The sequence below is a fragment of the Eptesicus fuscus genome, chromosome 15, assembly GCF_027574615.1.
Source record: "Eptesicus fuscus isolate TK198812 chromosome 15, DD_ASM_mEF_20220401, whole genome shotgun sequence".
Classification (NCBI taxonomy): domain Eukaryota; kingdom Metazoa; phylum Chordata; class Mammalia; order Chiroptera; family Vespertilionidae; genus Eptesicus; species Eptesicus fuscus.
Genome location: NC_072487.1, coordinates 49,571,645 through 49,597,760, shown reverse-complemented (window position 1 = coordinate 49,597,760; position 26,116 = coordinate 49,571,645). Strand labels below are relative to the sequence as shown.

General features: G+C 50.4%; 1 protein-coding gene and 1 non-coding gene across 6 annotated transcripts in view; one reads left to right on the top strand and one right to left on the bottom strand.

Moving 5' to 3' along the window:
* The first annotated feature begins 11,410 nt into the window (after window positions 1-11,410).
* LOC103286464 (uncharacterized) lies at window positions 11,411-13,485 on the top strand. Its single transcript, XR_008558204.1, has 2 exons — window positions 11,411-11,769; window positions 12,668-13,485. It is a non-coding gene; the product is annotated as an uncharacterized LOC103286464 (transcript).
* Window positions 13,486-13,544: 59 nt separating this feature from the next.
* Window positions 13,545-26,116, bottom strand: part of DNAI1 (dynein axonemal intermediate chain 1) — a 101,122-nt gene continuing 88,550 nt past the window's right edge. For all 5 annotated transcript variants that reach the window (XM_054726704.1, XM_054726703.1, XM_054726705.1 and 2 more), the window contains 7 exons: window positions 21,705-21,794; window positions 21,481-21,568; window positions 20,770-20,849; window positions 19,455-19,603; window positions 19,238-19,337; window positions 16,834-17,019; window positions 13,545-13,842 (listed from right to left, as the gene is read on the bottom strand). In XM_054726704.1, the coding sequence (XP_054582679.1) occupies window positions 13,744-13,842; window positions 16,834-17,019; window positions 19,238-19,337; window positions 19,455-19,603; window positions 20,770-20,849; window positions 21,481-21,568; window positions 21,705-21,794 (792 nt within the window). In that variant the 3' untranslated portion in view covers window positions 13,545-13,743. The remainder of the gene's footprint in view (window positions 13,843-16,833; window positions 17,020-19,237; window positions 19,338-19,454; window positions 19,604-20,769; window positions 20,850-21,480; window positions 21,569-21,704; window positions 21,795-26,116) is intronic.

Here is a 26,116-nt window from a genome sequence, read left to right as displayed (position 1 = left end):
CAACCCTGGTCAGGTGGCTCAGTTGGTTGGAGCCTTGTCCCATACACCAAAAAGTTGGGGGTTTAATTCCAGTCAGGGTACATACTTAGGTTTTGGGTTTGATCCCCAGAAGGGATGTTTCTCTCTCTCTTTCTCTCTCTCTCTCTCTCTCTCTCTCTCTCTCTCTTCCTCTCTCTAAACATATCTTCAGGTGAGGATTAAAAAAAAAAAGTGCCCAGCTGGCATGGCTCAGTGGTTGAGCATCAGCCTATGAACCAGGAGATCATGGTTCGATTCCCGGTCAGGGCATGTGCCTGGGTTGTGGGCTTGATCTCCAGTGGGGAGCGTGCAGGAAGCAGCCAATCAATGATTCTTTCTCATCATTGTTGTTTCCATCTCTCTCCCTTTCCCTTCCTCTCAGAAATCAATTAAAAATATATATTTTTTAAAAAGACACACTGCCCTGACCGGTTTGGCTCAGTGGGTAGAGCATTGGCCCCTCTGACTGAAGGGTCCCGGGTTCTATTCTGGTCAAGGGTATGTACCTTGGTTGCAGGCTTGATCCCCAGTAGGGGGCGTTCAGGAGGCAGTTGATCGATGTTTCTAATGGATGTTTCTAACCCTCCCTCTCTGTAAAATCAATAAAAATATATTTTTTAAAAATACACTGATTGCCGAAACCGGTTTGGCTCAGTGGATAGAGCGTCGGCCTTAGGACTCAAGGGTCCCAGGTTCAATTCCGGTCAAGGGCATGTACCTTGGTTGCGGGCACATCCCCAGTAGGGGGTGTGCAAGAGGCAGCTGATCGATGTTTCTCTCTCATCGATGTTTCTAACTCTCTATCCCTCTCTCTTCCTCTCTGTAAAAAATCAATAAAAAATATATTTTTTAAAAATACACTGATTTCATTACCAAACTTTGAGGATAAAATAAGAATTTGTTTTTATGCCTAGGTTTAGGAACCTAGGCATAAAATGCAAGTCACATACAGGGGGAAATTCAATCTGATCTCAGATTTCTCCAAGGTAACATTCAACAAAGATAATGAAGAATCTATCTATCTATCTATCTATCTACTATCTATCATCTATCTATCTATCTATCTATTCATTCATCTATTTCTTTTGGTTTAAGGCAAAATCACTTTAACTCCATGAGCCTCAGATTCCTAATCTTCATTCTGGGGGTAACAAGATTTACCTTAGAGGATGATTTGAAGATGGTGAGATAATATGCCATCCCCCCTTGTGGTAGGCTAAGTAATGGCCCCCAAATATGTCAGCATACTAATCCCCAGAACTTGTGAACGTTAATTTATATGGCAAAGGGATTTTGCAGCTGGGATTAAGTTAAGGATCTTGACATAGGAAGATTAGCCTGGATTATCAGGCGATCCCAATGTAATCACAACCAATCTAATAGAAAAGAGGCCAGAGGAGATGATGGGATGATGGAAGCAGAAACTGGAAGATGGAAGAAGGGTCCGAAAGCCAAGTGCTAGAAGCTGAAAAGGCAAGGAAATCAACTCTCTGCTCAGAGCCTCCAGAAGGAACCAGCCCTGCCCACACCTTTACTCTGGAACCCAATGAAACTGGGCTTCAGACTGTAGAGAAGGAATCTGTGTTGTCTGAAGCCAATAAATGTATGGTAACTTGTTAAAACAGCAACAGGCAATTAATACTTACAATTTCCTAGGAGCTGTTCTCTTGGCCCAAGTTGACCTCCCCATCCATCTCTTTCATTCCAACTCCTACTTGTTCAATATTTGATTCAAGTTTCCCTGACACCACCTACCTTCCAAGGCTGCCCAGAGGTGGATCCCCCATCACAGCGCTCACCACCCTGTGTTATAGTTGCTGATGGGTAGGTCTCTTCCTCTCTGTCTACCCAGCCCAGCAGAAGACCCAACTAGTTGACTGTTAAATGAACAGATGAGTAAATGAGGGCTGGGTAAGTAGTTGCTACAGTATAAATAACTATTTCTCTCCTTGATATCAGGATCTCTCCTCCCTCCCTCTCTCTCTCTCTCTCTCTCTCTCTCTTTCTCTCCAGCATGTCTTCCACATATACACACTCCCCCGTCTCAGAAAACTGATGTGTCTTTATCTCTGACTTCTTTCTTTAGTCATTGGTCCAAAACATTCACTGTTGTGTAAGTCTGTCAGTACGTTTCCCTGTGTGTGTGTGTGTGTGTGTGTGTGTGTGTGTGTGTGTGTGTGTGTGTGTTATGGAGACCTACTTTATGTGTATTTTCTGGGATATGTGACATGTGTGTAGTGCGTGTTAGACATGTGTATCTCTATGTGTGTGTTTTCATTTGCATGCCTGTGTCTGTGGGCAGACTTGTTCCTGTATACATGTATCTTTGCTTGTATGTATGTGGGTCCGTGCCTTGTGGCTTATGTGTATGCAGGGTAGTTTGTGTCTATATATTCAGTGAAGGATACCTTTTGATTTCCGCCCCCAAGGGATTTGACCGCCTGAGGCAGGAGTTGGTGTGCTGGGATAACTTCCTGCCAGTCTTCCCTTTCCTGTCTCAGCTAGAAGGCTGGGCCTTTTTCCTCCCTCTTGGGATGAGGATCTCAGGCCCAAGGCAGAATCAGCCACAGACATCTTTCTGATTCTGGCCTCTGGAAGCCTAAGCTTCTTGAGGGGATTATGCTAAGGATAGGGGACATGTGGCAAAGCAATCAAGAGAGTCGCCTCAAATGAAGAGGGGGTATATCAGGTAGGATCCACAAATATTCCCTAATGGTGTCCTAGGAGTGGGGGCAGGGTGGGCTTGGGAGGGAGGATCCTGGACATTGAACTCCCAATCCGGGCATCTGAGCAGGGACCATGTGAATCACAGCATAAAATGCCCAGGACTTCTGCACAGCTCGGGAGGATGGGGTGAGGAGGAGCCCACAGAAATGACCTCCTTGCTGTCTTCGGGACCTGGGACCTGGGAAAGGAATTATACTTAGTTTTGTTTTGCTTTATTATTTTAACCATTTTTAAGTGTACAATTCTATGGTCCTAAGTATATTCACATTGCTGTGCAATATACATTTATCTAGCATGTATATTTTTTATAAAACAGAGAAACCTGAGCACACCCACCACTGGGCTCAGTGTCACTGGAAAAACACACACCAGTGGGTGAGAGGGGGCACTGTGGAGCGGCAGAAGACACCTGCGCCTGGGGGAAGAGCAGGGAAGGATGGGAGGAAAAGCAGGAAGGTGAGGGCTTTCCTGTGGTCGGTCCTACACAGTGGCTGCAGAGGAGGTGGGGCCAGGCAGTCTGGGCTTTGAAAACCAAGGGCTCCTGCCCAGTGTCAGGGGGCCTCCGGGAGCTGGGGACACCTGGTCAGATTTGTGTTTGGGAAGATGGTTCTGGGCGCTGTGCAGAGGAGGGTAGGGAGGGAAAAGAATGTGGAACGCTTGGTGGCTGAGAGTGTGAGCAGGCCTGAATGAGGTGCTTTTAATGAACAACGTGGGAGGCCTGAGAGCAGGTAGAAGAACTAGGGCCGGGGCAGTGAAAATGGTGCTTTTTCAAGCACATAGTCACCAAGTCTTGATGAATGTGGGGTCAGGAGAGAAGAGTCTTGTACAACCCCTGTTGACTGAGAGATGGTAGGACTATTTATTGATCTAGTTAGCACAGGAGGACGGCAGGTTTTGCAGAAGTTTATAATGACCATGGCTCAGACATTCAGTCACTTGCCTACAATCACAGAGCAAATAAGGGGCAGATGCTCTCAGAGGTAGATGTGTCAAGTGTACCTCTCGGGGCACCTCTTGGTGGAAGTCATCTGGTCAGTAGTTAAAAGAATGGATGCTGAAGTCAGACAAACCTGGGCTCCTGTTGACTTGGGACAAGTTAATTAATCTAAGGTTTAGTTTCCTTAAGTGGAAAATTGGAAGACAGTACCTACCTCATAGAGTCATTGTAAGGATTAATGAAATGATATATATAAAGAAATTAGAGTGGTGCCTGCCATGTTGAAAACACTCCATAAATCTTAGCTCTTCCAATAACCATAGCAGCAGCAGCAGCAAATACCAGTCTGGGACTTGGGACTGAACTGAGGTCTGGGTTGGTGTTAAAGCATTGTCAGCACAAAAATGGGCACTGCAGCCACAGTGCAGAGGAGATCACTTAAGGCGATGAGAGAAGGTGGGTGCAGAGAGCACAGCCAGCGAAGAAGCCGAGGAGGAACCAGAGAGGTAGAGACAGACAGCGTGCTTGAGTTAAGGGCATTGCAGCAAATCTGGGTTTTAATCCAGATTCTATCGTGGCTGCTCTGGGCACCTTAGAAAAATGCCTTGAGCCCAGCTGGTGTGGCTCAGTGGTTGAGCATCGACCCATGACCCAGGAGGTCACAGCTCAATTCCAGTCAGGGCACATGCCCAGATTGAGGGCTTGATCCTCATTAAGGGGCGTGCAGAAGGCAGCCAATCAATGATTCTCTCTCATCATTGATGTTTCTATCACTCTCTCCCTTTCCCATCCTCTCTCTGAAATGAATAAAAACCTTTTTTTTTTAAAAAAAAAAAAGAAAAACGCCTTGATTGCCTTGAGCCCAGATTCCTTCATCTGTTCCATGGACCTGTCTTACATGCAGATGAGGAATATCTATGATGATGTAAAACTCTGACAGGCAGTTAATAAACAATAGTTGTTTTAGAAGGAGAAATAAATGTTCCCAGAGAGGGTGGAAAGCAAGGGAAGATAGAATTTCAAAAAGAGATCAACAGCCTCAATGCTATCAAGAAGTTAACAAAGGTAAGGCTTAAGAAGTATCCATTGGATGTGACAAGGAGGTGAAAGTGACCTTGGTTATCCAGCTTCAGGAAGGGTGAGAGCGGAAGGTGGAGGCAATGGCTGACGAGCGGTGGGAGGTGAGGAAGTAGAGAAAGGAGGTGACAGCTTTGCAGGGATGATGAGGAGTGAGCACGTGGGCAGGGGCAGGGACAGGCAGTTTTGAGATGGGGAGATTGACATGGCAAGTTTGCCTGTGCCAGGGTGTAGCTGCTTTGTGTCCACCCTGCCCCCACCTGCCAAGGATTGGCTCCAGCCCTGGGACTCTCTGTTCTCCACACAAGGCCTTTCTGTCTAGGGATAGACCATGGTGCAGTCCCAGAGCCCTGGGTCACCCAATGCCGAGGCCGGCACCTCCTCTCTCTGCCCTACTTTCCAGTGTGGCCTGGGAAAAGTTGAAACGTTTCACACCTTTTTCTGAGGCCTCAGCTTCTGTCCCTCTCCTTGCCTGCCTAAGTCTGCACAGCTCAGGGGAGATGGACAGTAATAATAAAAAGAGCTATCAATTATATTCTTTCTCCTGGTTCCTTCCCGTCAGTACTTAAATATGGCTACATAAGAAACATATAAGAAATTTTTAGAAGTGAAAAAACTTCCTCTGACTCCACCTTCTTCCAATCCTTCCATATTTATTCTCCTTTCTCCTAATTAAAAAAAAAAAAAAAATATATATATATATATATATATATATATATATATATATTATTGATTTCAGAGAGGAAGGGAGAGGGAGAGAGAGATAGAGACATCAATGATGAGAGAGAATCATTGATTGGCTGTCTCCTGCATGCCCCCTACTGGGGATCAAGCCCACAACCCAGGCATGTGCCCTTGACCGGAATGGAGCCCGGGACCCTCCAGTCCGCAGGTCAACATTCTATCCACTGAGCCAAACCAGCTAGGGCGCTATATTACATCTACTTTTTACTCCCTCTTGAAACAACTAAAATCTGGCATCTACCACATACCCATCTCCATTGCCCACTGGAACTACTTCTTGCCAAGACAATCAACAAGCTCCTTGTTCTTAAGTCCAGTGGTCCCTTTTAAATGACACTACTGGACCTCTCTCTGACATTTTGGATTGCTGACCCCTCCCTCCTTGAACCCCTGTCCTTTCTTGGCTTCCCTGAAACTATGTTCCCTCCCAGTTTTCCTTCTGCCTCTCTGACAGCTCCTTCCTTATTTACCCCGCAGATTTATCTTTTCCCCTGTGTCCATAAGGTTAGCAGGGTAGACTACTTTATGCCTGGTTTGAATTGCCCTCCCTTCTGGTGGAAACTACTTTTCATTCATATGATTATCATGGGAACCACTATCTTCTGACCCTCCCCTCCCAACACGGATCATTGGTGCAGGGAATGGCAACTGACCAAAGTCAGGCTGCTGAGAGCAAGTCCCTAGGAATTTTGGAACCGGAACTGAGAAGGATAAGCTGGAACTAGAACTGAAAGAGATGAGCCAACACCTTGTTGGGTACCTGGTTGAAGCTGTAAAGTTAAGAATCATCAGAAACTGGGTTAATTACTGGGGGGACTGGAGAAGCATAGGAAGCTCGTCTGGAGAGAAGAAAAGGAGAGAGAGGAGGCAGGGTGGGGACAACAAGCAGGGCTTCCTAATCAGGCCATCAACAGAGAGCAGCCAATAAACTCAGCTTCTGCAATTCAGCAAGGCACCTATCAAGACTGAAACACATTTCCTTATCCAAGTTAAATATTTACTCTGTTGTCCCCTCACTGCTTACAGACCACCCATTTGGATGTCCTACCCTGCCAGGCAGATGTGATGGTGTCTCCCATCGTAAAGTGAGTGAGCTGACTGGAATGTGAGTGAGGCAAGGGCATCATTCCAGGGCAGGTTGAGGAAAAACTACCAGCCCTGTCACTCCAGCCAATGATTTCCTATGAAGCCAGAAGGCAGAGTCAGAGGGATTGAAAGAGCCCCTAGACATAGTGCTTAAAAAGAAAAATCAGTCCTCCGAGAGCTTGGGCAGGCCCTGTATCGTCTTGGCAAATCTGGAAATTCAGAGAGCATGGTTCTACAAAATTCTAGTGTTGATTATGGTAGTAGAAATAGACTGTATTCATGGATGTCCTTCACCTTTTAAATAGTTTTCCTATAAGGGAAAATTCTCATTTTAAAATCCAGCCTCCTCAACCCTGGCTGGTGTGGCTCAGTTGGTTGAAGTGGAGTCCCAGACACCGGGAACATCATGGGTTCAGTTCCCGGTCAGGGCACATACCCAGGTTGTGGGTTTGATCCCCGGTTGGGGTGTGTACAGCAGACAAATGACTGATGTTTTCCTTTCTCTCCTTTCCTGTCTCTCTAAAATCAATAAAAACATATCCTTGGGTATAGATTTTTAAAGAAAAAAATAATCCAGCCTCTTCAGTACAGAAGTCAGAACTAAAGTTCCTAGCATCCCTTGCAGCTTGTTTACAGGCATACTACTTCCCCCAACTGAAACGTGAATGCAGAAATGAGGAATACGAGTGGAGTAAATATTGCCAAAGTTCACCAGTAAGGGCTGTAACTGCTATGTTACCTAGCTAATCCTGACTGATAGGAAGGAAGCAGGTTGGACATAGGGCTTTGATTTCTGCTCTTGCTGGTAGTACCACTACTGTTGGGCATGGTAGTGGTAACAGCAGTGGTTTCCCAGTGGTTGCAATATTGAGTTCCTCCCACAGAAGTGCCATAGAGCTTGTAAAGTTGGCAAATTGAACTCTTGGTAATTATTTGGAATGGCAGTGGTGTGGTTTCCTCATCAGGTTGTGTGGTATGGTTTGGGTATTGTTCCTAGAAATTTAGCCTCAAGTCCCATTTTCCCAGCCCTCCTAACAAGTCTGAGCTAAGTAATATCTTTTAACAAATCCCTTTTAAGCTTCAACTATCCAGAGTTGATTCTATTATTTGTAAAAAAGAACTCTGACGGGTAAAATTACTATATTTAAAAAAATCTCATGTTCCATCAATTATAAGAGTCAAGTTATTTTATGAACTACTAAGGAAAAACAGGCTAAAAAAACATTACATGCCATTCATTGAAAGACATATTCTGATTTCAGAGTTGTTTAAACTAGGGAAAAAATGTGCTTTAGGGCCAATGAAATATGTTATTAGCAAAAGGAATTCTCCCCCAGATGAAACTGACAGCTGATTATGGTTTCTTTCTTTCTTTTCTTTTTTTTTTTTTTTTACTATGGTTTTAAAAGAACTGTATCATCTGGGAGGAAAAATAAAACCACACCCAATCCTCATAAATGCAGAGATCTAAGTTTGCTCAACCCCAGAACAATCTCTAAAACACCATCAGGAAGTGTAGTACTAATCAGTACAGTGCCCCACAGAGAAATCCTCCACAATGGAGCTCTCAGAACACTGGAGAAGGGATCTCATCCTTGCGGGCAAGACCTTGGGGCAGCCAATCAGAAACTCCATCGCCAAAGAAGTATGTCAACAAGCAGATGCCCGGAGATTTCCTAGTCCCATCATTTTCATTGTTATTTGTGGTCAAAAGACTAGAAATGATGCTTGGGATCAGTGACCACTGTACAGTGCTTTCTTTTTATTCCATTTTATTCTCTATTTCTTCCATCTCTAAATATAAGGAGGTTTGGGTTGGTTTGTTTTGTTGTTTTTTTGTTTTGTTTTTTTTTTTGGGGGGGTTGTGGTTTAAAGTAGTTCAAAGACATTTTAAACAAAGGTAATAGGGTTATTAGAAGCCATGTTCACACCTTGTAGAGATTAAATTATAATTAGAGCACAAAGGGACATTACCCAGAGAACCTATATTTGAAGAACAATGTCCTATGAGATAACTTCCAGAAGCAACAGCTGGATGTGTCACTGAACTGCCCTCGTTAGGAGAGGAGGTGAATTTACTGGCATATGTATATAGGATAGTTGGATCATGTATGTAGGTGAAGGCATTTTTTCAATATATGTGTTGGGCAAAGGGTGAGCCACAGTGAACACCTGCCATTCTGCTTTTTGAGGATCTCTCTTCTCCTGGGAACCCCACCACCACCCCAATGTTTCATGGGCTTATCTTGTGGGCCCTGTTAGGCAATTTGATCCTCATTCATTCCTTGACCACAGTTGATTGGTCCCAAGTTGGTCTAATTAAGCTGAGCCAATCAGAGGAATTTGCAAACTGCAATCAAGAAAAAAAAGTGAGTGTCTGGTTGGATACCTCAACAATAAAATTTTAAGCTTTGGGATTGTTTGAAGTCAAGATTTTCAGCCTGTGGAGCAGAAGAGCATTGGAAACCAGTCTGTGGGTAGGGATGACAGGGGCTGGGGTGGGGGCAGGAGAGGAAAATGAAGGCGACAATAAATAATAGAGATGACAGGTGGAGAGGAAACCTAATGGCTTTTAAGTCTATTAGTTCCAGTTGTTCCTGAGGCATCCCTGTCTTTAGGTTTCAGTATCTGATTATAAATGTACCGTTTTTGCTTAAACCAGGTCTTACTTCTCCTGGGTGAGCTCATCTACTTTTCTGGTTTGACTACTACCCTTTGCTGTTAACTCACAAAATGTTAAATTCAGCCTGGACCTCTCTCCTGAATATCAGACCTGTTTGTCAAAATATCGATTGAACATCTGAACTTGGGTGTCCAATTGGTACCACAAATTCATCATATCCAAAACTGAATTCATCTTCCCTCCTCCCCCAGCCCCTGATGAAACTCACCCTTCTCATGTTCCCTATCTCAATAAGTGGCATCACAGTAACTCTAATCATCAGTCTGGGAGTTATCCCACATTTTCCCGTCCTCTTACCCCCATATCCTATAAGTGTAGGTCTCTAAGTCGTGCCAATTGTAACTCTCAAATCTCCACAATGCTCTCCTGTTCTCTCCATTCCTACTCCCCTGCATCATTTCAGTCCCCGTCATTACTCATTGCCTTCACTCTCAAATGCTTTCAATCCTTCCTTCCACAGAGCTGCTCAAATCATCCTTCTAATTTCTGGATATGATCACATTACTTCTCTGCTCAAAATTCTTCAGTGGCTCCCCACTGTTTTCAGTATGAAATCTGAACTCCTGCAGCTGGGTCACAATTTCACTCACATTATACTCAGATGTACAATGATATAAGTCTCCTCTGTTTCCTAGAACGGATTTGATCTTGCTCACAATGCCCCCACCCTGCTGGGTAACAGGGGCAGCAGAACTAAAATTAATCCACTCTAGTGAACTCAGTGGGGTAAAAAAAAAATTTTTTTTAGACAGTCTCTAATTCAGGTTTGGATGACTCCATATTTCAGGTTAGTTTACCCTTCCCATTCTCATTTTCAAGATAGCATTTGGATTTATAGGAATCTCATGTGAATTTCATGGCATTTGGGGAAGGGGTCCTTCAGCCATGTAGTCCTTGGGGTTGTATCAGTTGGCATTTACTGAAATGTGGTTGGTCTGGTGTATCTGAATTAGTGAATTACAACCCTTATAGGAGCTATTATTATAACCATTTTACAGACGAGGAAGCTGAGTCTAAAAGAGGTTAACAGCCTTGGCCAGGTATCTGTTGGTTAGAGCATAGTCCCAATACGCCAAGGTTGCAGGTTCGATTCCTGGACAGGAAGCAACCAATGACTGCATTAATAAGTGGAATAACAATTCATTGTGTTTCTCTCTTTCTGTCTCTCTCTCTCTCACCTCCCATTTCTTTCCCCCCTTCCTCTTTCTAAAATCATTTTTTTTTAAAAAAGGTTAATAACTTGTCCAAAGTCACAAAGTTGGGTAAGTGGCAGAACCAGGAATCAATGCCACCCTGATTCTGGTAGGCACTTGCATCTGAGTTTAGAATTCCAGAAATAAGTTAAGCTGGATTTGAGAGCACTATCTTCATGGTATAGCTTCAGGGATTTGCTCATCCATGAAGAATATGTAGAATGGGGTTGAGAAGAGGGTCCAGTTCAGAACACTTAGGATTGTGAGGTAGGGTAGGAAGGCATGCCTGATAGCGCCTAAGCTGATCTTTCCCTCTGGACAGGATCTAGGATGGAGTCATGCCTATTCCAGCTGGTGCTGAGCCATTCCCTCAGAGTACTCCATTCCTCTGTCCCAGGCTCCCCCACGGCAGCGCAAAGCACACACCTCAACCACTACTGGGTGGGAATTCAGTGAATGTGTCCAAAGAACTTCTGTTGGACTTGAGCTGCTCACATCCCTCTGGAGTGGGGGGGCAGGTTCCACACCCAGGTGTGGACGTGAGGGACCTTAGGGAGTCTTCAAGATGAGGAGGTTGTCTCTTCCCAGCTGTGGGGAGGCAGAGACCTCTACCAAATGTGGAAGGGGGGGGCCTCCTCGGATATGGGGTCCCAGAAGCTTTGGCCTTTCTCAGATGCTGGGTGTGGAAGGTGCAAGTCCCGGCAAATAGGTGGGCCCCGCCGCCCCGCCCCGCCCCGCCCCCTGGGGAAAGGATGGGGCAGAATGGCCCTCAGCCCCCGCCCGCCCCGCCCCGCCCCCCGCCTGCACCAGGCCAGGCCCGCCCCAGCGCAGGGCCAATGGCACGTGGGCCTGGAGCCGCCAGCCAATTGAATGGCGGCAGCGGCTGGGGATGGCGGCGTCCCCCACAGGCCGCCGGCCGCCAGCCTCCCGGGAGGCGGGGCTCTCGCGGTTTTCGCCGTCCGCCGAGCCGGGCCGAGCCCGCCCGAACGCCGTGGAGCCCAGCTGGACCGCGTGCCCGAGTCGCCGCCGCCGTCGCCCCGCGAGCGAGCGGCCCCGCGGAGGAGGCGGCGCCCCAGGGGGAGGAGGCGCCCGCTCGCCGCAGACCGCCCGCGGCAGAGGCCACCGGGTCGCGCCGCGGCGGGAGCGGCCGGCAGAGGCTGCGTGGCCGAGGGGGAGGGTCGGGGGAGGGAACGTCGCCCCGACCCGCCTCCCCCACCGGCCGCCCGCAGGCTCTGAGCCTCAGTCGGCGCCCAGCATCTCGCTGCCCTGGACCCTGCGGCGGGCGTGCACCGGGCTCCACTCAGGTAAGGGGGCCCTTCTCCCACGGCCGCGGGGGCCCAGACCCGGAGACCCAGAGACGGAGGTAAAAAGACCCTCACAGAGCACAGAGACAGACACAAAGACACAAAAGAGACGCACGGAACCACAGAGACAGACCCCACAGAGAAAGGAAGAGAGACACGTCTGCAGGGACAGGGGGACACACAGCCATGAAGAAAGGGAGAGACACGAGACACACACAGAGACAGGGAGAAAGACACACACAGTCTGATGCAGAGATACACAGAGAGACAGCCTGGGAGAGAAACGAGGCATGCAACAGACACTCACAGATGAGCACACACAGACACATAAATAGAGAGGTGGGTCTGCAGAGGCAAACACACACAGACACACACACCTGACCTGTAGAGACAATCCCACACAGAGGTCACACCTAGGTACACAGCCTCGGATACACAGCCCCACACACCCCTGCCAGGGCCTCCACCAAGTTCCCTCTGTGTGAGCTGGCGCCTCCGCACGCCGTCTCCTGGGCTGGCTGGCTGGCTGGGGTCCGGAGCGTGGGGAGGTGGCTAGGCCCCACTGAAGCTGATCAAGGCCTGGGCTACCTGGGCACACCCACTCACAGTGCTTTAGAGGGCTGGAAGCTGGGTGGGCAGGGCCAGAACATGCCCACCTGTTCTAAGGAGAATGACACAGGCTGCCTACTCCAGCTGCCCCACTGTGGCTACACCCCCCTCCAGGTGCCCAGAGCCAGGCCTGAGCATGGGGTATCGGCTCTATGGAGTATTAGGGCCTACTGGGACCCGGTCCTCTGCCAGGGAGCCAGAGGTGTGGGAGGGGGCTCTTTTGTCTCCTTTCTTAGGCATCACCCTGTCCCTTCTCACCATCCTTTCCTTTACTCTGTACCCCCCACAGGCTCAGCACTGTAGGTGGACATCTCTACTGCCCAGGAATCATTGAGTGTGTGGACAGGACAGCCTCCTCAGAAGACCGGCTATACCAGAGTCCCGCCTCGGCATGGGCCTTGCCATTGAGTCAACCCCGCTTTTGGCTCCGCTGTCTGTGCTGGTCTGAGGGTGCTGCCCATCATGGGGGCAGCCATATCCCAGGGCGCCCTCATCGCCATCGTCTGCAACGGCCTGGTAGGCTTCTTGCTACTGCTCCTCTGGGTCATTCTCTGCTGGGCCTGCCACTCCCGCTCTGCTGACATCGACTCGCTCTCTGAATCCAGTCCCAACTCCAGCCCTGGTCCCTGCCCCGAGAAGGCACCCCCACCCCAGAAACCCAGCCATGAAGGCAGCTACCTACTGCAGCCCTGAAGGCCCCTGGCCTAGCCTGGAGTCTGGGACCTAAGTCCACCTCATCCAGAGCCTGGAATCAGGATCCCAGGATCCAGCCAGCCTGGGGTCCAGAACTCAGAGTCCAGCCTGTCCGGAGCTGGACCTCGCAGCCCAGAGTCTAGCCAGCCTGGCTCTAAGAGGGGCTCTGGTGGCCGTGGGTAAACAGGCCCAGGTTGGGGGTTCATGAGTTGGTGCTAGGGCCTGGGCCATCTGGACTCTGTTCCATCTCAAGGGCCAGGGGCTGGGTCCACTCTCTCCTTAGGCCTAGTGCCTCTAGGCCCTCTCAGTTGGGAAAGCAAACTGGAATCCTTGGCAATAATGGGAGGGCGTCCAGGCTGGGCCCCTCCTCTGGTCCTCCCACTGTTTGCTGGATAATAAATGGAACTATGGTTCTACCCTGAGATGTTCTCCTCTTCCTGAGGGCCCTGCATTAGCAAAATTAAAGGTGGGGGTGGGTTTCCAGACAGGTTTATTTGTGCAAAGTAGGAGTGGATAATGGTGAATGAGGGTCAAGTCATGGGATGAGGTGCTGGGACCAGGGCTGAAATGGGGACCTGATCAAGGGTGGGGTCACACATTAGGTGCTAAGGCTGGACTTGGTACCAGGGTCAGGGGCTACAAGTATTGGGTTCAAGAAAAAGGACAGGGACCTTAGGTTTTGGGTTTCACTTCCCTCACCAGGTTCAGCAATTTGTCCAATTTTGCGATCTCCACAGCTGGACCCTTCTGCACTTCCTGCCCTTTCTTTTCCTGGGGAGAAGGGAAGTACACGGGGAGGAACGGTGAGGGACGGGCCACCTCTCTCTGGGTCCCAGCAATGCCTCTGCCCAGCCCGCCCCACCTGTGCCTTGCCCCTCCCCTGCCCAGTTAGAGTCTAGATCCTGCCTTCCCCACCCCTACCTGATCCTTCCCCAACTCAAGATAGGTGACACAGCGGCCCAGCTGAAGCTTGCAAGAAGCATCCAGATCTGGCTCTGAACCTCACATAGACATAGGGTCTCAATGTTGGGGGGAGTGGGGGAGGGTGTCCACCCACTGACCCTCAGAGGAACAAGCGTTTAAGCCAGGGGGAGCTGAAAGCCTGGGAAGAGGTAGAACTTATGACTATTGGGACTACCCTTCCCACAGGAAGGTCCCTGCGTTCGGACATGGAGCTAAGAGGTGTGTGTTTGAGGGAGAGGGGTGTGAAAAAACCACAGACACCCTTCACCTAGCATTCTAAGCCAATACTTTAGGTCAGGTTGGGAGTGGGGTGCTATTTGGAGCCAGGCCTGCTGTGTCAGACATACCCAGGATCGGGGGAAGGTATCAGGAGACCCAGGAGGGCAGTTGGAATATGCCATATGATTCTAGATGTCCTTCAGCTGAGACTTCCCCAGAGAAGCAGATCCTGGGTGTATGACCCCTCACCCCTTCTACAGAGCACTCTAATGCTTTAGCTGGTAAGCTGAGCCCTGAGAAAAAGAGTTGGGACACTGGGGTGTGTGTCACTCTCAGGCCTCGAGAGGTCCTTGGCAGACGAGCACCAGTCCTATCCTTTCTGTCCAGAAAGTGGGGTGTGGGCTAGGCTGGGGCTGCCATTTTCTGCCTTCCCTCTGCTCCAAGCCCCTGCCCTCTCAGCCACCTGTGCTCACTGGCACCTGCCCCGGCCTTGCCTGCTGAGAGCCCCGCCTGGATCTGGCCTGGGCTGTGAGGTGGGAGAGAGTGCAAGGCCAGCAGCCCCTTCCTGGCCTCATCCTGGCTGCTGACACCATTTGGAGCTCTGATTTCCTCCTGGTGTGACCCCTGCACCTGCTCCCAAACCTGTCTTCCCTCCCCTTGCGGGCCACTGCCTTTGGTATGACCCAGTTTACCTCTTTACTCTCAAGGCAGAGGACAAAGATGTCTTTTTCTCTCCTTCCCACACTCCCAAATTAAGTTCATGTTCTCTTCTTGGCCTCATCCCATCCCCTGGGAGGTAGGGGACCTGGCTTTAGTTCCAGCTTTGCCATTAACCCCCTACATGACTTTGGGCAAGTCCCTTGCCTTTCTAAACTTCCATTTCCCACCTATACATACAGTAGTTAGGGCAAGATAGTCCTTGACCTTTGACAAGCTTCCCATGGAAGCTCCCTGGGCCAGAAGTTGGGCCTGTGTGGCCAGTCCTGCTTGGGAAGGGCAGGGGGCTGCAGCCCCAGAGGAGGGTCAGGAGCAATGACCAGGGGACTTCTGTCTGCACCAGTCATGTGGCTGCTGATAGGATGGCAGTTTCACAGGAACCTCCAGTCCACCCAAGTATCAGCTCTCAGTTGGCACATACTCAGGTCCTCTAATCCCAAGGTACCCATGTTCTCAGGTCACCAGATACACAGAGCCCAGCTCTCCCAGGCATGACACGCTTGCTCTGAGAGGAGTTGGATCTGACTGGGAGATCCTGGCCTCTCTGGGTCAGAGTGGGCAGAGCAGGTCCCACCCAGATCTACCACCCTCATCTCATGAGGACTGACCCCCTACCCCAAGAGATGACCATCATGTCTCTCACAGGCTGTCCAGCTCTGCCAGCTCAAGCCCGGGTCTCTCTCCTCAGTAAATTAAGAGCAGATTTTATCTGTTCCACTAATTGTGCTGCCTCCTTCCCTCTCCTTGAGGCCAACTAGCTTGGGCTCAGCAAAGAACTTGGCCACACCCGACCACCCCACCCCCAGCCCCAGCCCACCACAGCCTCTGGGCCACAGCTGCAGGCGCTTAGCAGCCTTCTGAGTATTTATAGCCAAGTCCAGCCCCTCCCCCAGCTGGCTACAATTACAGGCCGGGCCAAACTTCCAGCCCTTGCCTCCCTGGCCTTGGAAGGGAAGAGAACAGGCCAGCACCAGAGGGATGGTGCAGTGGCCTCTGGCTTGGTAGGGGTGCAGAGGGGCAGGTGTCAGTTGTTAAAAATGACAGGCCCCTGCCCTTGCCTCAAACTGCAGTAAATGCCTCAAATTGCAACGACAAAGTGTAGTCATCAGGGCAACTTGGCCCAGCCCTGGCTCACCTCTGCTCCTGGCCCAGAAAACAAGCTCCATTTCCTCTCTTAGCAACCAAGTGGGCAGGACTGAACTCTGAGCTCCTGAGCTTTGGTTTTTAAGTTGGGCCCTTGGGCTCTGGATTCTAAGCCTGGGTTCTTAAGTCTGAATCTGGACTTTGGAGATCTACCGTAGACTTGGAGATCAGGGCTCTGGGCAACATGGCTTGTATTTGGGGCCCTTGGGCTCTGAGTAGGGTCTCCAGATCATTAGATATCTCGGAAAAGAACCAGAGCTCAAAAGGAGGACTGGCTGGCTGCTGACCTAGTTATCCTCCTCATGGCTCATTTCCTTCTTCCCTGTGTGGTCCCACAGTTCCCAGCAAGGGACCGCTGGAGCTGAAGCCTGTGTAAGCCCAGCCAGTGACTAAGCCCCAAGCACCCTGCCTGGGTGACCTGGTCTACACCAAACAAGCCGACGGTGCCCCTGTGCTTCCTCCAGGCTTCAGACCCACATGGTCACCTACTCACTGGATCTGCACCTGGGGCCCCACAGGAAACTCAGGTTCAGCATGTCCAATCATTGTCTCCCCACAAACCTGTTTCTCCTATGCTCCTCATGTGGGCTGTGGCATCACCCTTACCCTGGGTCTCTCAAGCCACAAACCTGGGGATCACCCCCTGGCTCCTCCCATTTCTCCCATCCCCCACTGCCCTGGAGACTATTTCTTTTGGTAGCCCAAACTTCCCAAGCATACCTTTGGCATCTTGCGCAGATTGGGTGAGAGTTTGAGGCAGGTGACATGCCCACGGTCATCGCCCACAATGATGATGGGGTGGACGGGATTGAACCGCACATGGGTGATCTTGTTCTTCTTTTTGGCCACCACAGGCTGATTGCAGATGGCCTCGTACTTGTTGATGGATAAGTCAAACACGTGGGTCTGTGGAGAGGTGGGTGTCAGCACACTTAGGGCTAATGGGGCTTTAGGGGCTCATGGGCCTGTGTGGCCAATCCTGCTTGGGAAGGGCAGGGGGGCACCCCTGGCCTTTGGGGAAACAGGATAGAAGCCTAGCACACTAGAGCTAGAAGCTGTAGAGAGGGAATTTGTGTCTCTTTATGTTTTTCCTGTGGTTGAGGAAATGAAAATAAAAGTTTAGGAGAAAATGTAAGTCTATGCAGAATTAACAATAATAGCAGCTACCATTTATTTATTGAACACTTACTATGTCCTAGACTCTGGGTAAGCATGGTACATGGTTTGTGTTATCTAATAATCCTCACAGCCACTCTATAAGGTAGATTCTGATATCTCCATTTTATAAATGAGGGGATAGAGGCTCTTAAGGCTAACTTGCTAGTAAGTAGCAGAGTCAGGGTTCATACCAGTTAATATATGTAAGGTATTCAGATAGTGCTTGTCAGATAAGTGCTCAACAAATGTTTGCTCTTGTTTTTACCAGGCCCTATGTCCAAACCATTAGCACCTTCTGCCTGGACAGCTGTGGCAGTGTCCTAACCGGACTCCCTGCTTCCACTCTTGCCCTCCTACTACAATCCCATCCTCCATGCAGCTGCCAGACTTACCGTTATAAACAATCTAAAATCCTCCAGTAGCCTCCCTTGGCACTATACATAACATCCAGATTCCTTTCTCGAGATCCTCCACTCTCACCTCATACTCTTTCCCCTTTGTTCACTAGACCCCAGCCACACTTGCCTGCCTATTCCTTAAGCCCCTCAAACGCATTCTCACCTCAGGACATTTGCACTAGCTATTCCCACGTGTGGGATACCGCTGCTCCTCCCTTCCCCCATCTGCATGTGGCTGGAGCTTTCTTGTTATTCACCTCTCAGCTTGAATATCACCTCTCGGAAGAAGCTTTCCCTGACCACTCTATTTAAGAGACCACCCAGTCCTTTTCTTTTACATCACTCTCTTGCGAAAACATAACAGCTTTATTGAGATATAATTCACCCATTTAAAGTACAGAATTCTTGCTTTTTAGTATATTCAGTTATGCAGCCATCACCACAACCAATTTTAGAACATATTCATCACCCCAGAAAGAACCCTTGTGCCCATTAGCAGTCGTTCCCCATTTTCTCCCATCACCACCCCCAACCCTAGACAACCACAAATCTACTTCCTGTCTCTATAGATTTGCCTATTTAGACAAATATAAATAAAATCATATAATGTGTGGTCTTTTGTGACTGGATTCTTACATTAAGCATATTTTCAAGGTTCACCCAATATTGTAGCAGGTCTTGTTATTGCTGAATAATAATCCTTTTGGATATACATTTTGTTTATCCAGTCATCAATTGATGGACATTTGGGTTCTTTCCACCTTTTGACCATTAAGAATGCTGCTATGAACATTTGCATGCACATCATCCTCTTTTAATTTCTGCCTAGCACTTAAGGCTATGGGAATTTGTTGTTGCTTTTTGTCTCTTCCCTTCCTTAGAATATACGCTCCATGAGAGCAGGGACCTGATTCACCAGGCCCTGGCCTGGAGTGGGACGACAGAGTTGGCCCTTAGTAAGCATCTGTTCAGCACACAGATGACTGACAGACTTTAACAGGATGCCTTAATCACTATATTCTTCCCTTGGGTAGGTGCCTCTCAGTTTATATTAAAGTCCACAAGGGAAATGGGACTGCATCTCACAATTTTCTTACAAAGTATTTTTTGCTGAGCTCTTACCAGTTCTCGGTGTTGAACTCCCATCTCCCCTTCTCAGACTCAACTCGCACACTTCCAGGGATGGGGACTTACCACCTTTAGACACTATTTTAATCACAGGTCAACTCTGGCTCGTAAGTTTTTCCTTACGTCAAGCTGGTACTTGCCATCTGTAGCTCCCACCCAGGGGCCTCAGAGAAGATAACTGCTCCTCATGGCATCTCATTCCCCAGAGTCCTCTCGCCTTCAAGATGAATAGCCGCATTTTCTGCTCGAGGCCTCATGGGATGAAGTTTCTCTTCTGACAGGGCCCTGGGTGGCCTGGCCCTTGAGTATACACAGATAGTCCTTCCATCCTGTCTTCCCCGACCTGGGCTGGGCACAGAGTGTGCTCCCAGGAGGAAAACCATGGGATACTTCATCCTATCTCCAGGAGCGGCTCAGCAGGTCAGAAAGAAGACACTCACCTTCCCATTGGTGCTGACTGCAGCAAACACAGTAGAAGAGTATGGTGCCCAGGCCACATCACCCACGGCTGAATTTAGGTCATAGATGAACATGGGGGTCCTGCAGTGGTGGAGGGGTGGAAAGTCCATGACACAGAAGGTTCCCACTGCCAGAACCCATAGGCCCCAGCCCAGGGTGGAGCCTGAGGCAGGGCACGGCCAGGGGCAGGCCCCTCACTTGACGGTGTGGTCCCAGATCTTCACTGTCCAGTCGGAGCTGCAGGATATGAAGACCTTGCTGTGGTATGGGTTCCAGGACACAGCATCCACTGCCATGTTGTGGGCATCATAGGTATCCAGGAATTGGCTGGAGTAGGATTTCGAGCACTGGGGGTTGAGTAAGGGGTCAGGGGTCAGGTATGAAAGAGAGGTCAGCAGCCACACTTCCTTAGAGTCCCTGGAGGATCAGAACCTGAAACTTCTCCTGTCCTTATCCCACCTCACTATCATAGAGAAGCTGGGGCTAAGCCCTAGCTGCTCTTCTCACCCACAACACATCCCAGAGAAAGAAGGGGCTTAGCGGCCTGTGGGTTGGGGTGGGCGGGGGAGCCTTCCTGGAGGGTGGGGGAAAGTGCTGTGTCTGCCCAGCAGATTCCAGGCCAGGAGAAAAGGCCTTTTTCTCTGAGCCAAGGCAGAGTAGGTCTGGAGGTCCTGTGTCCAGGCCAAGGCCTGTGGACAGACAGAGCCCTGGGTTCATCCGCAGCCCACAGACAGAATCCTTCAACAATGACAAACCTCCCACCTTGCCCAGGTAAGAGCAGGTGCAGAGACAGGAACAGATCCCCATTTCATGATTTCCCATTCCGTTTCTTGCCCTGACCAGCAAGTCCCTAGACCCTCCCTCCTGGACATGTGACTGACTAGTCTCATTCCCTCCTGGGCCACCACTGGGAGGGGTGGAGAGGGGGTGGGGACCTCTTTTGCATTCAGACCAGCTCTGGCTGGGCCTCAGGGGCTCCCGGGAGGCTGCCTGTAATTAACATTCTGGTCTCTAAGCCTAAGGAAAGCTTGCAGTAGAGTTATTTCTGGATGGATGGAGAGGTTCAAAGGATGTTCACCTACTAACACAGACCTGCGGAAACTGGCCATGAAGTTTCATCCTGGCGACTGGGACGCACCCGATATTCAGAGATAATTTTTCTTGTTACTTGGCCTTCAAAGCTCAGCTCAAGTTCAGATCTACGCCAGGAAATCTTCCCAGAATGTTCTACTCCCACTCCCACCTCTACCCCTTCAGGAAGGGAGGGCGGGCCCTGAGGGAAAGATGCTGAGCTGGGCTAAAGTCACCCCGGTTCTTCCTCCCCTTTCCTGCAGCCAGTCCTTCCTGCCACCCAATCAGCTCAAGAAATACATTCTCTTCCCCCAAGAAGCCTTCTAGAACTGATGAGCACGGAGATCTGTCAGAATAGGATCTGTTGAGAATGTTAAGCTCCGGGAGTATTCAGGTTTAAGCCACCCTGTAAGGAGCTGGCACAGGGGCCAGAATGCCTCACCTTGTAGATTTTTCCCTCCTCTGTGCCCACTAGGAACATGTAGTCGATCTCTCTGTGGAAGTCAAAAGCAGTGCCACAGCCTTGGGAAAAGAGGAGCAACCTTAGCCGGGTCCTGAGCAGGAGGCACCTCCCCTCCACAGCAGGCTCCCAGGACAGCCTGAGCCAGCCCCTGTGAGGCTGTGGCCAGCAAGGCAAACAGAAACCGGCCCTCTGGCCTGCTGCTGGTCCCAAGCAGTTGGGACTCTGCAAACGGCCAGGACTTCTGCAGACAGGAATGGGGCCTGGGTAAACAAGGCAGGGATTGAGTTTAACAGGGTCAGGGTCAGGGTAAACAGGGACAGGGTCTGCAAACAAGGACGTTGTCTGTGCAAACAGGGATGTAGTCTGCATAAACAGGGTGGGGATTGAGTAAACAGAGACAGAATCTGGGAAAACAGGGGCCTGATCTGCATAAACAGGGTTGGATCTGCATAACAGCACCTGATCTGCATAAACAGGAACAGGGGCTGCAAGCAGGGATGGGACCTGCATAAACTGGGAGGGTCTGCAAACAGCCAAGGCCTGGGCAGACCAGGCCAGGCTTCCCATTACCTCCAGTCCTAGCTCCAGCTCAAGTGGAGGAGGGAGTACTCAGTACTGGGGAGGGCCCCCGTCACTGACCGGCCTGAGTGCTGTGGCCAGGCCTGGATGTGAGTGAGCTGAGGCTCCTACCCACTGTGTATAGCTGTAGCCCCTCTGGACCTTCCAGGGTGCTGCCCTCCACCTTCAGCTTGATGACATCTGTGTGAACCAGCTCACTCTGCAGTCACAGAGAGGATGGGGAGGGCACATAGACAGGGATGGATCAGCAGGGTTGGGGGGTATCCCTTTTCCAATCAGCTCCCCTCCCCCATTCCCCATCCACCCCCGCGTTACCCCTTCTGGGAAACAGGCACCTTCACGAGCGTCCAAGACACGATCCTGCCATCAGATGACACAGAGAAGAAGTTAAGGTTGTTGTCCATGTCATCCTTCTGCCACTTGACCTGAAACATTCAAACTGTGAGCTCTGGGACTCCGAGTGAGTGTTGTGTTAGGCCTGTGAGCTGAGCAGGGCTCCCTCAAGAACCTATCTGAGCTTCAGAAGCAAGTTCTGGAAGCCCATTTCCCAGCGCCCCACGATTGGCCCACCCTCCCTCCTCCCCATCCCTGTCTCTCTTATCCCTCTCGCCCTGACTATCCCGGGGCAACAGTGCCAAGTCAGGGCACTGGCCTGTCGGTGGAGGTGCCCGATTCCTCCCTGGGTTGGTTCAACCTCCTCCCGTAGACAGGGCCTGGAAAGGACAGGGCCCCCGCCCAGTTTCCTCATTTTTGAAACAGGAACCGTAACAGCACAGGTTTATTGTAAGGAAACATTAGATAATAAACGTGAAGCCCTTAGGTCAGAACATGGCATATATTAAGTGTTCAACAAATGTTAGCTGATGTCCTCATTATCATTATCATCCTAGGAATTGGGGTGCAAATGTTCTGCAGCTGGCTTCCCCTGTTTCCCCCTCCCCGATCTCCTCTTCCAGGCTTAGCCTTTTCTAGGCAGTCTTTCCTCTCTTCTCACCTTCACTTCACCACTAGCTCCTGCTCCCAGAATCTTTCTCTCAAAGCTCAGATTTGAGCTGCATTTCTCCATCTGCAAATTGGGGTTAATAATCCTGCCCCACCCATCTTCTCAGGGCCAGAAGCAAACATATGGGAAAGTGTTTTGGAGACTGAGCTGTTGTCTTATGAAGATGACACGCTTGAGGCTCAAGTTTCTGTTGCCAGATGTGGAGGCTGGGCTAAGCCATGTCCCAGAGGGCTGGGGAGGGGCCGGGTGCCTGAAGCTTTCCATCCTCCTGCTCCCTCCAGACCTCCCATGCTGGGACCATGGTCCCTTCCCTTGTCTCAAGCAGAGGCCCAGTGAGGGAGGGCAGGAACCCAGTGCCATGCTTGTAACCACAGCTGTCACCATGACTGTGGAGGGGTACTGACAGGGGAGAAGGAAGGGACTGCGCCTCCACAGCCACTACCCAGGCCTGGCTGATCGGAGCTGCAGAAAGGCAGCCACTCTTTTGCGCTTTCACTGTGGGGCCTAGAACACCACAGAGCCTGTGAGCCACAAGTCAGAGCTAGCCCTGACGCTGAGACCACTTCCCCTCTGTGTAAAGGTAGTCTCTTTAAAGAGGGGAGGGAATGGGGGTGTCAAAGGCCAGGCTGTAATAGGCGCTAGGGAGCTGCAAAAGGAAGTGTTTAATGAGCAGCCGCCAGCATGCATGGAAATTGTATTTCACACCCCACTTAGCAGCCTGATGCCCAATGGGGGGTGGTGTGTGCATTTGCAAGTGAGTGTGTATGTGTGTAAGTGTGTGCAAGTCACACACACACTCCTGGGGTAGAGGTGGGAGGGTAGGAATAAAGTGTGTGGGGGTACAGGTAGTGAGTGGGGTTAAGAGAATGAATGAATGCCCAGGAAGCAGGTGGTAGGGAGGAGATGGAGGCTGCTTAACAGCTTCTTTCTCTTCTGCCTTATCTGATTAGGGCAAACCTGCTTGACCCCAATTTGTGCTCATTTATCCTTTTTACCACCTTCCCCAGTGCTGTACAGAACACACACATACACACACACCCAGCAAAGTGTGGCTAGTTGAGGCTTCACAGTGGGGCATGAACAGGGCTGGGCTATTCAGGCGGGCTCCCCAGGGAAGTAGCCTGTGTCATGAGACAGGAACCCAGTCCTCTTTAAATGGACAGTTTTCTTCCTGGCTCCAAAACCTTCCATGACTCCCTGCTGCCAACAGAACAAAGTCCATCTGCCCCAGCCTGGCATTAGAGATCCAAAATAACCTCCTTAGTATCCCTGAGACACAGTCCCTTTGAGAAGGACCTAGGCTCTGATGTCTCTTCTATCTCACTCACCAGCCTGGCTCTCCTTCAAGCTCCAGGTTCATATGGCCAACTGGCTGTAGGACCCCTCCTCTGGCACCTTGTATTAACTTCTGGCCAAACCTGTTCCTCTTCTGCATTTCCCACTTCTACAGATGCCATACTGGGCACCCCAAACCAAGTCCTGGGCACCATAAATCAGAGCTCCAGGCAGCATCACCAATTCTTCCCTTTCCCATATGAAATCAGTTGTTTCCTTCTATTGGTTTTACTGCTTCAACAGCTCTGGACTCTATCTTCTCATTTCTCTCTGCATTGCCTCTGTCCTAGCTTGGGCTTCAAGATTTCTCATGCAAGAGCCAGAGGAAATCTCCCAAACTCAAACATAACTGCATTACTCCTCTGCCCAAACTCCCCTGATGGCTGGGCAGTGATTTTCAAACTGTGTTGGGGGGAAATCTCAGGAGTCTGGGGAAAGCACCTCAGGGGACAGGGAGTGACAAGGGGCCCTCAAACAAGTGGGACCCTGATCCTACCAGTGCAGCTCCACTCTCATCTTTTTAACATATTGGGCTTCCGTACAAACACTTCATTTGCAACCACCAACATGCAAAGTCCAAGGTTCTAACCTGCCAGAGAAGCACACTTGTGGATGGTATCTGTGCTTGTCCCAGGTCCTGCTCCCCGTCCCTGTCTCTCACACGTGCGCCAAATGATGTGCTGTTGTCCAGCAGGCCACTCTGCTTGATGCCCCCGTGTCATTGCACCTGTGACCCCTTTGTATCCTTCTTCATCTTACTAATACTTTCTCATCCCTCACAATTCCGCTCAGGTGTTGCTTCCTCTAGAAAGACCTCCCTGGCTCTCTTGGCCCTGCTCCCCATCCCGGACAATCTGAGTGCCCCCTCCTGTCCTGCTCAGCCTGTGGCTATGGTTATCTACCCACTAGGAACTCCAGAGAACAAGCCCTTAAGCATCCTCAGCTCCCAGAGGAGCAAACAGAGAAGAGTTACCAAATGGATGAATGAGGAAGGCTGCGGGGGGGGGGGGGGAGGGGGGGCGGGGGGGGGGCATGCTGGGAAATGAGGGAAAGAAGGAAGCAGGAAGTGAGTAAACTAGTGAGAGACAGGCAGGCCCCTCCCATGTCCCAAGCCATGATTCCAGCCAAGAACTCTGAGTCTTCAGTTTTGCAAAGGCAGCAGCCCTGTTTTCCTGACAGGATGGTGGGAGAGCTGAAGGCCACCCTCTCCAGATGGGTTCCAGTCTCCCTGGCACCTGCCCAGTGAGAGGGAGAATGTGGCTTCTGCATGCCCCGTTTCTTTCCCCAACCTGCTATTTGACTTAGAGAACATAGCAGAGTGGGAGCAGGGTGGTTGGCCTTGGCTCCTGGCCTTCTCCTTGGCTTGAAGAGGGTGGTCAGGCCAACCAGAGATGCTCCGTGCTTAGCCCTGGACTATCTGAGAGCATAAAAACCCTGCAGACATCTCTGGATGGAGACAATGAACTGGGAGGTGCGTTTTTAATAGAGAAACTCCGAGGCTGCAAGCTCTGCACCCCTGGAGAGTAGTGCGTGTGTGTTGGGGAGTATGTAGTTGGGGGGGGGCATTGTTTCCCTCCCGCTGCCCCGGCTCTGGGTGAAGGATGAAGCTGAAAGAGCACCATGTCCTGTGCCTGGACAGTCCTCCCTCTGCTCAGGCCTGTCTGAGAGCTGAGAGCCAGTACCTGGAGCAGGTAGGTGTCCACATGACTCAGGGAGCTCAGGGCCAGAAGAGGCAGGGGCGCAGAGCCTGACTGCAGACTGTGTCAGGGCAGGGGGCAGAAGAATATGAGAAGACGGAGTCCCAGCACTGTCTGATGAGCCAGAGGCCTGGGGCAACTTGAGGCAAAAATCTATCCCCAGATTCTCCCAGACCTGCCCATGAGGTCAGGGTACACAGCCTCAGAAGGAAGGGGACCTTGGAAAACAGTGAGGAAGGGCCTGGAAAGCCAGAGCCATGAGAGCAAAACCATGAAATGAAATCCACTCCCAGTGTAATAAGATGGGGTGAAATCTAGACCCCATGTCCAGGTAATGGGCCCATTCTATGTCTGTCTGGAGAAGTGTGGTGCTACAGAGAAGCCTCAGGGTCAGACCTTGCCTACCAGGCCTTATAGTCCCACTCAGAGGGTGGGCAATGGGCAGCACCCACCCCTGTCTGGGAGTTCCCCCAAATCTAGCCCAGATGGCAGAGGAGAGCCTTGTGGGGAGTTGAGGAACCCCACAGACAGGGAACTGGAGCCCTAGACATACTCAGCAGAGGCCTGTCAGGCCCTGGAGGCTTCTAGCCACAGGCTCTGGTCACTAATCACCATACCTAAGACAACCTTAGCAGACAGATGGGCCCTTTTCTTTTTAAATCCTCACCCGAGGATATTTTTTCCATTGATTTCTAGAGAATGAATGGGAGGG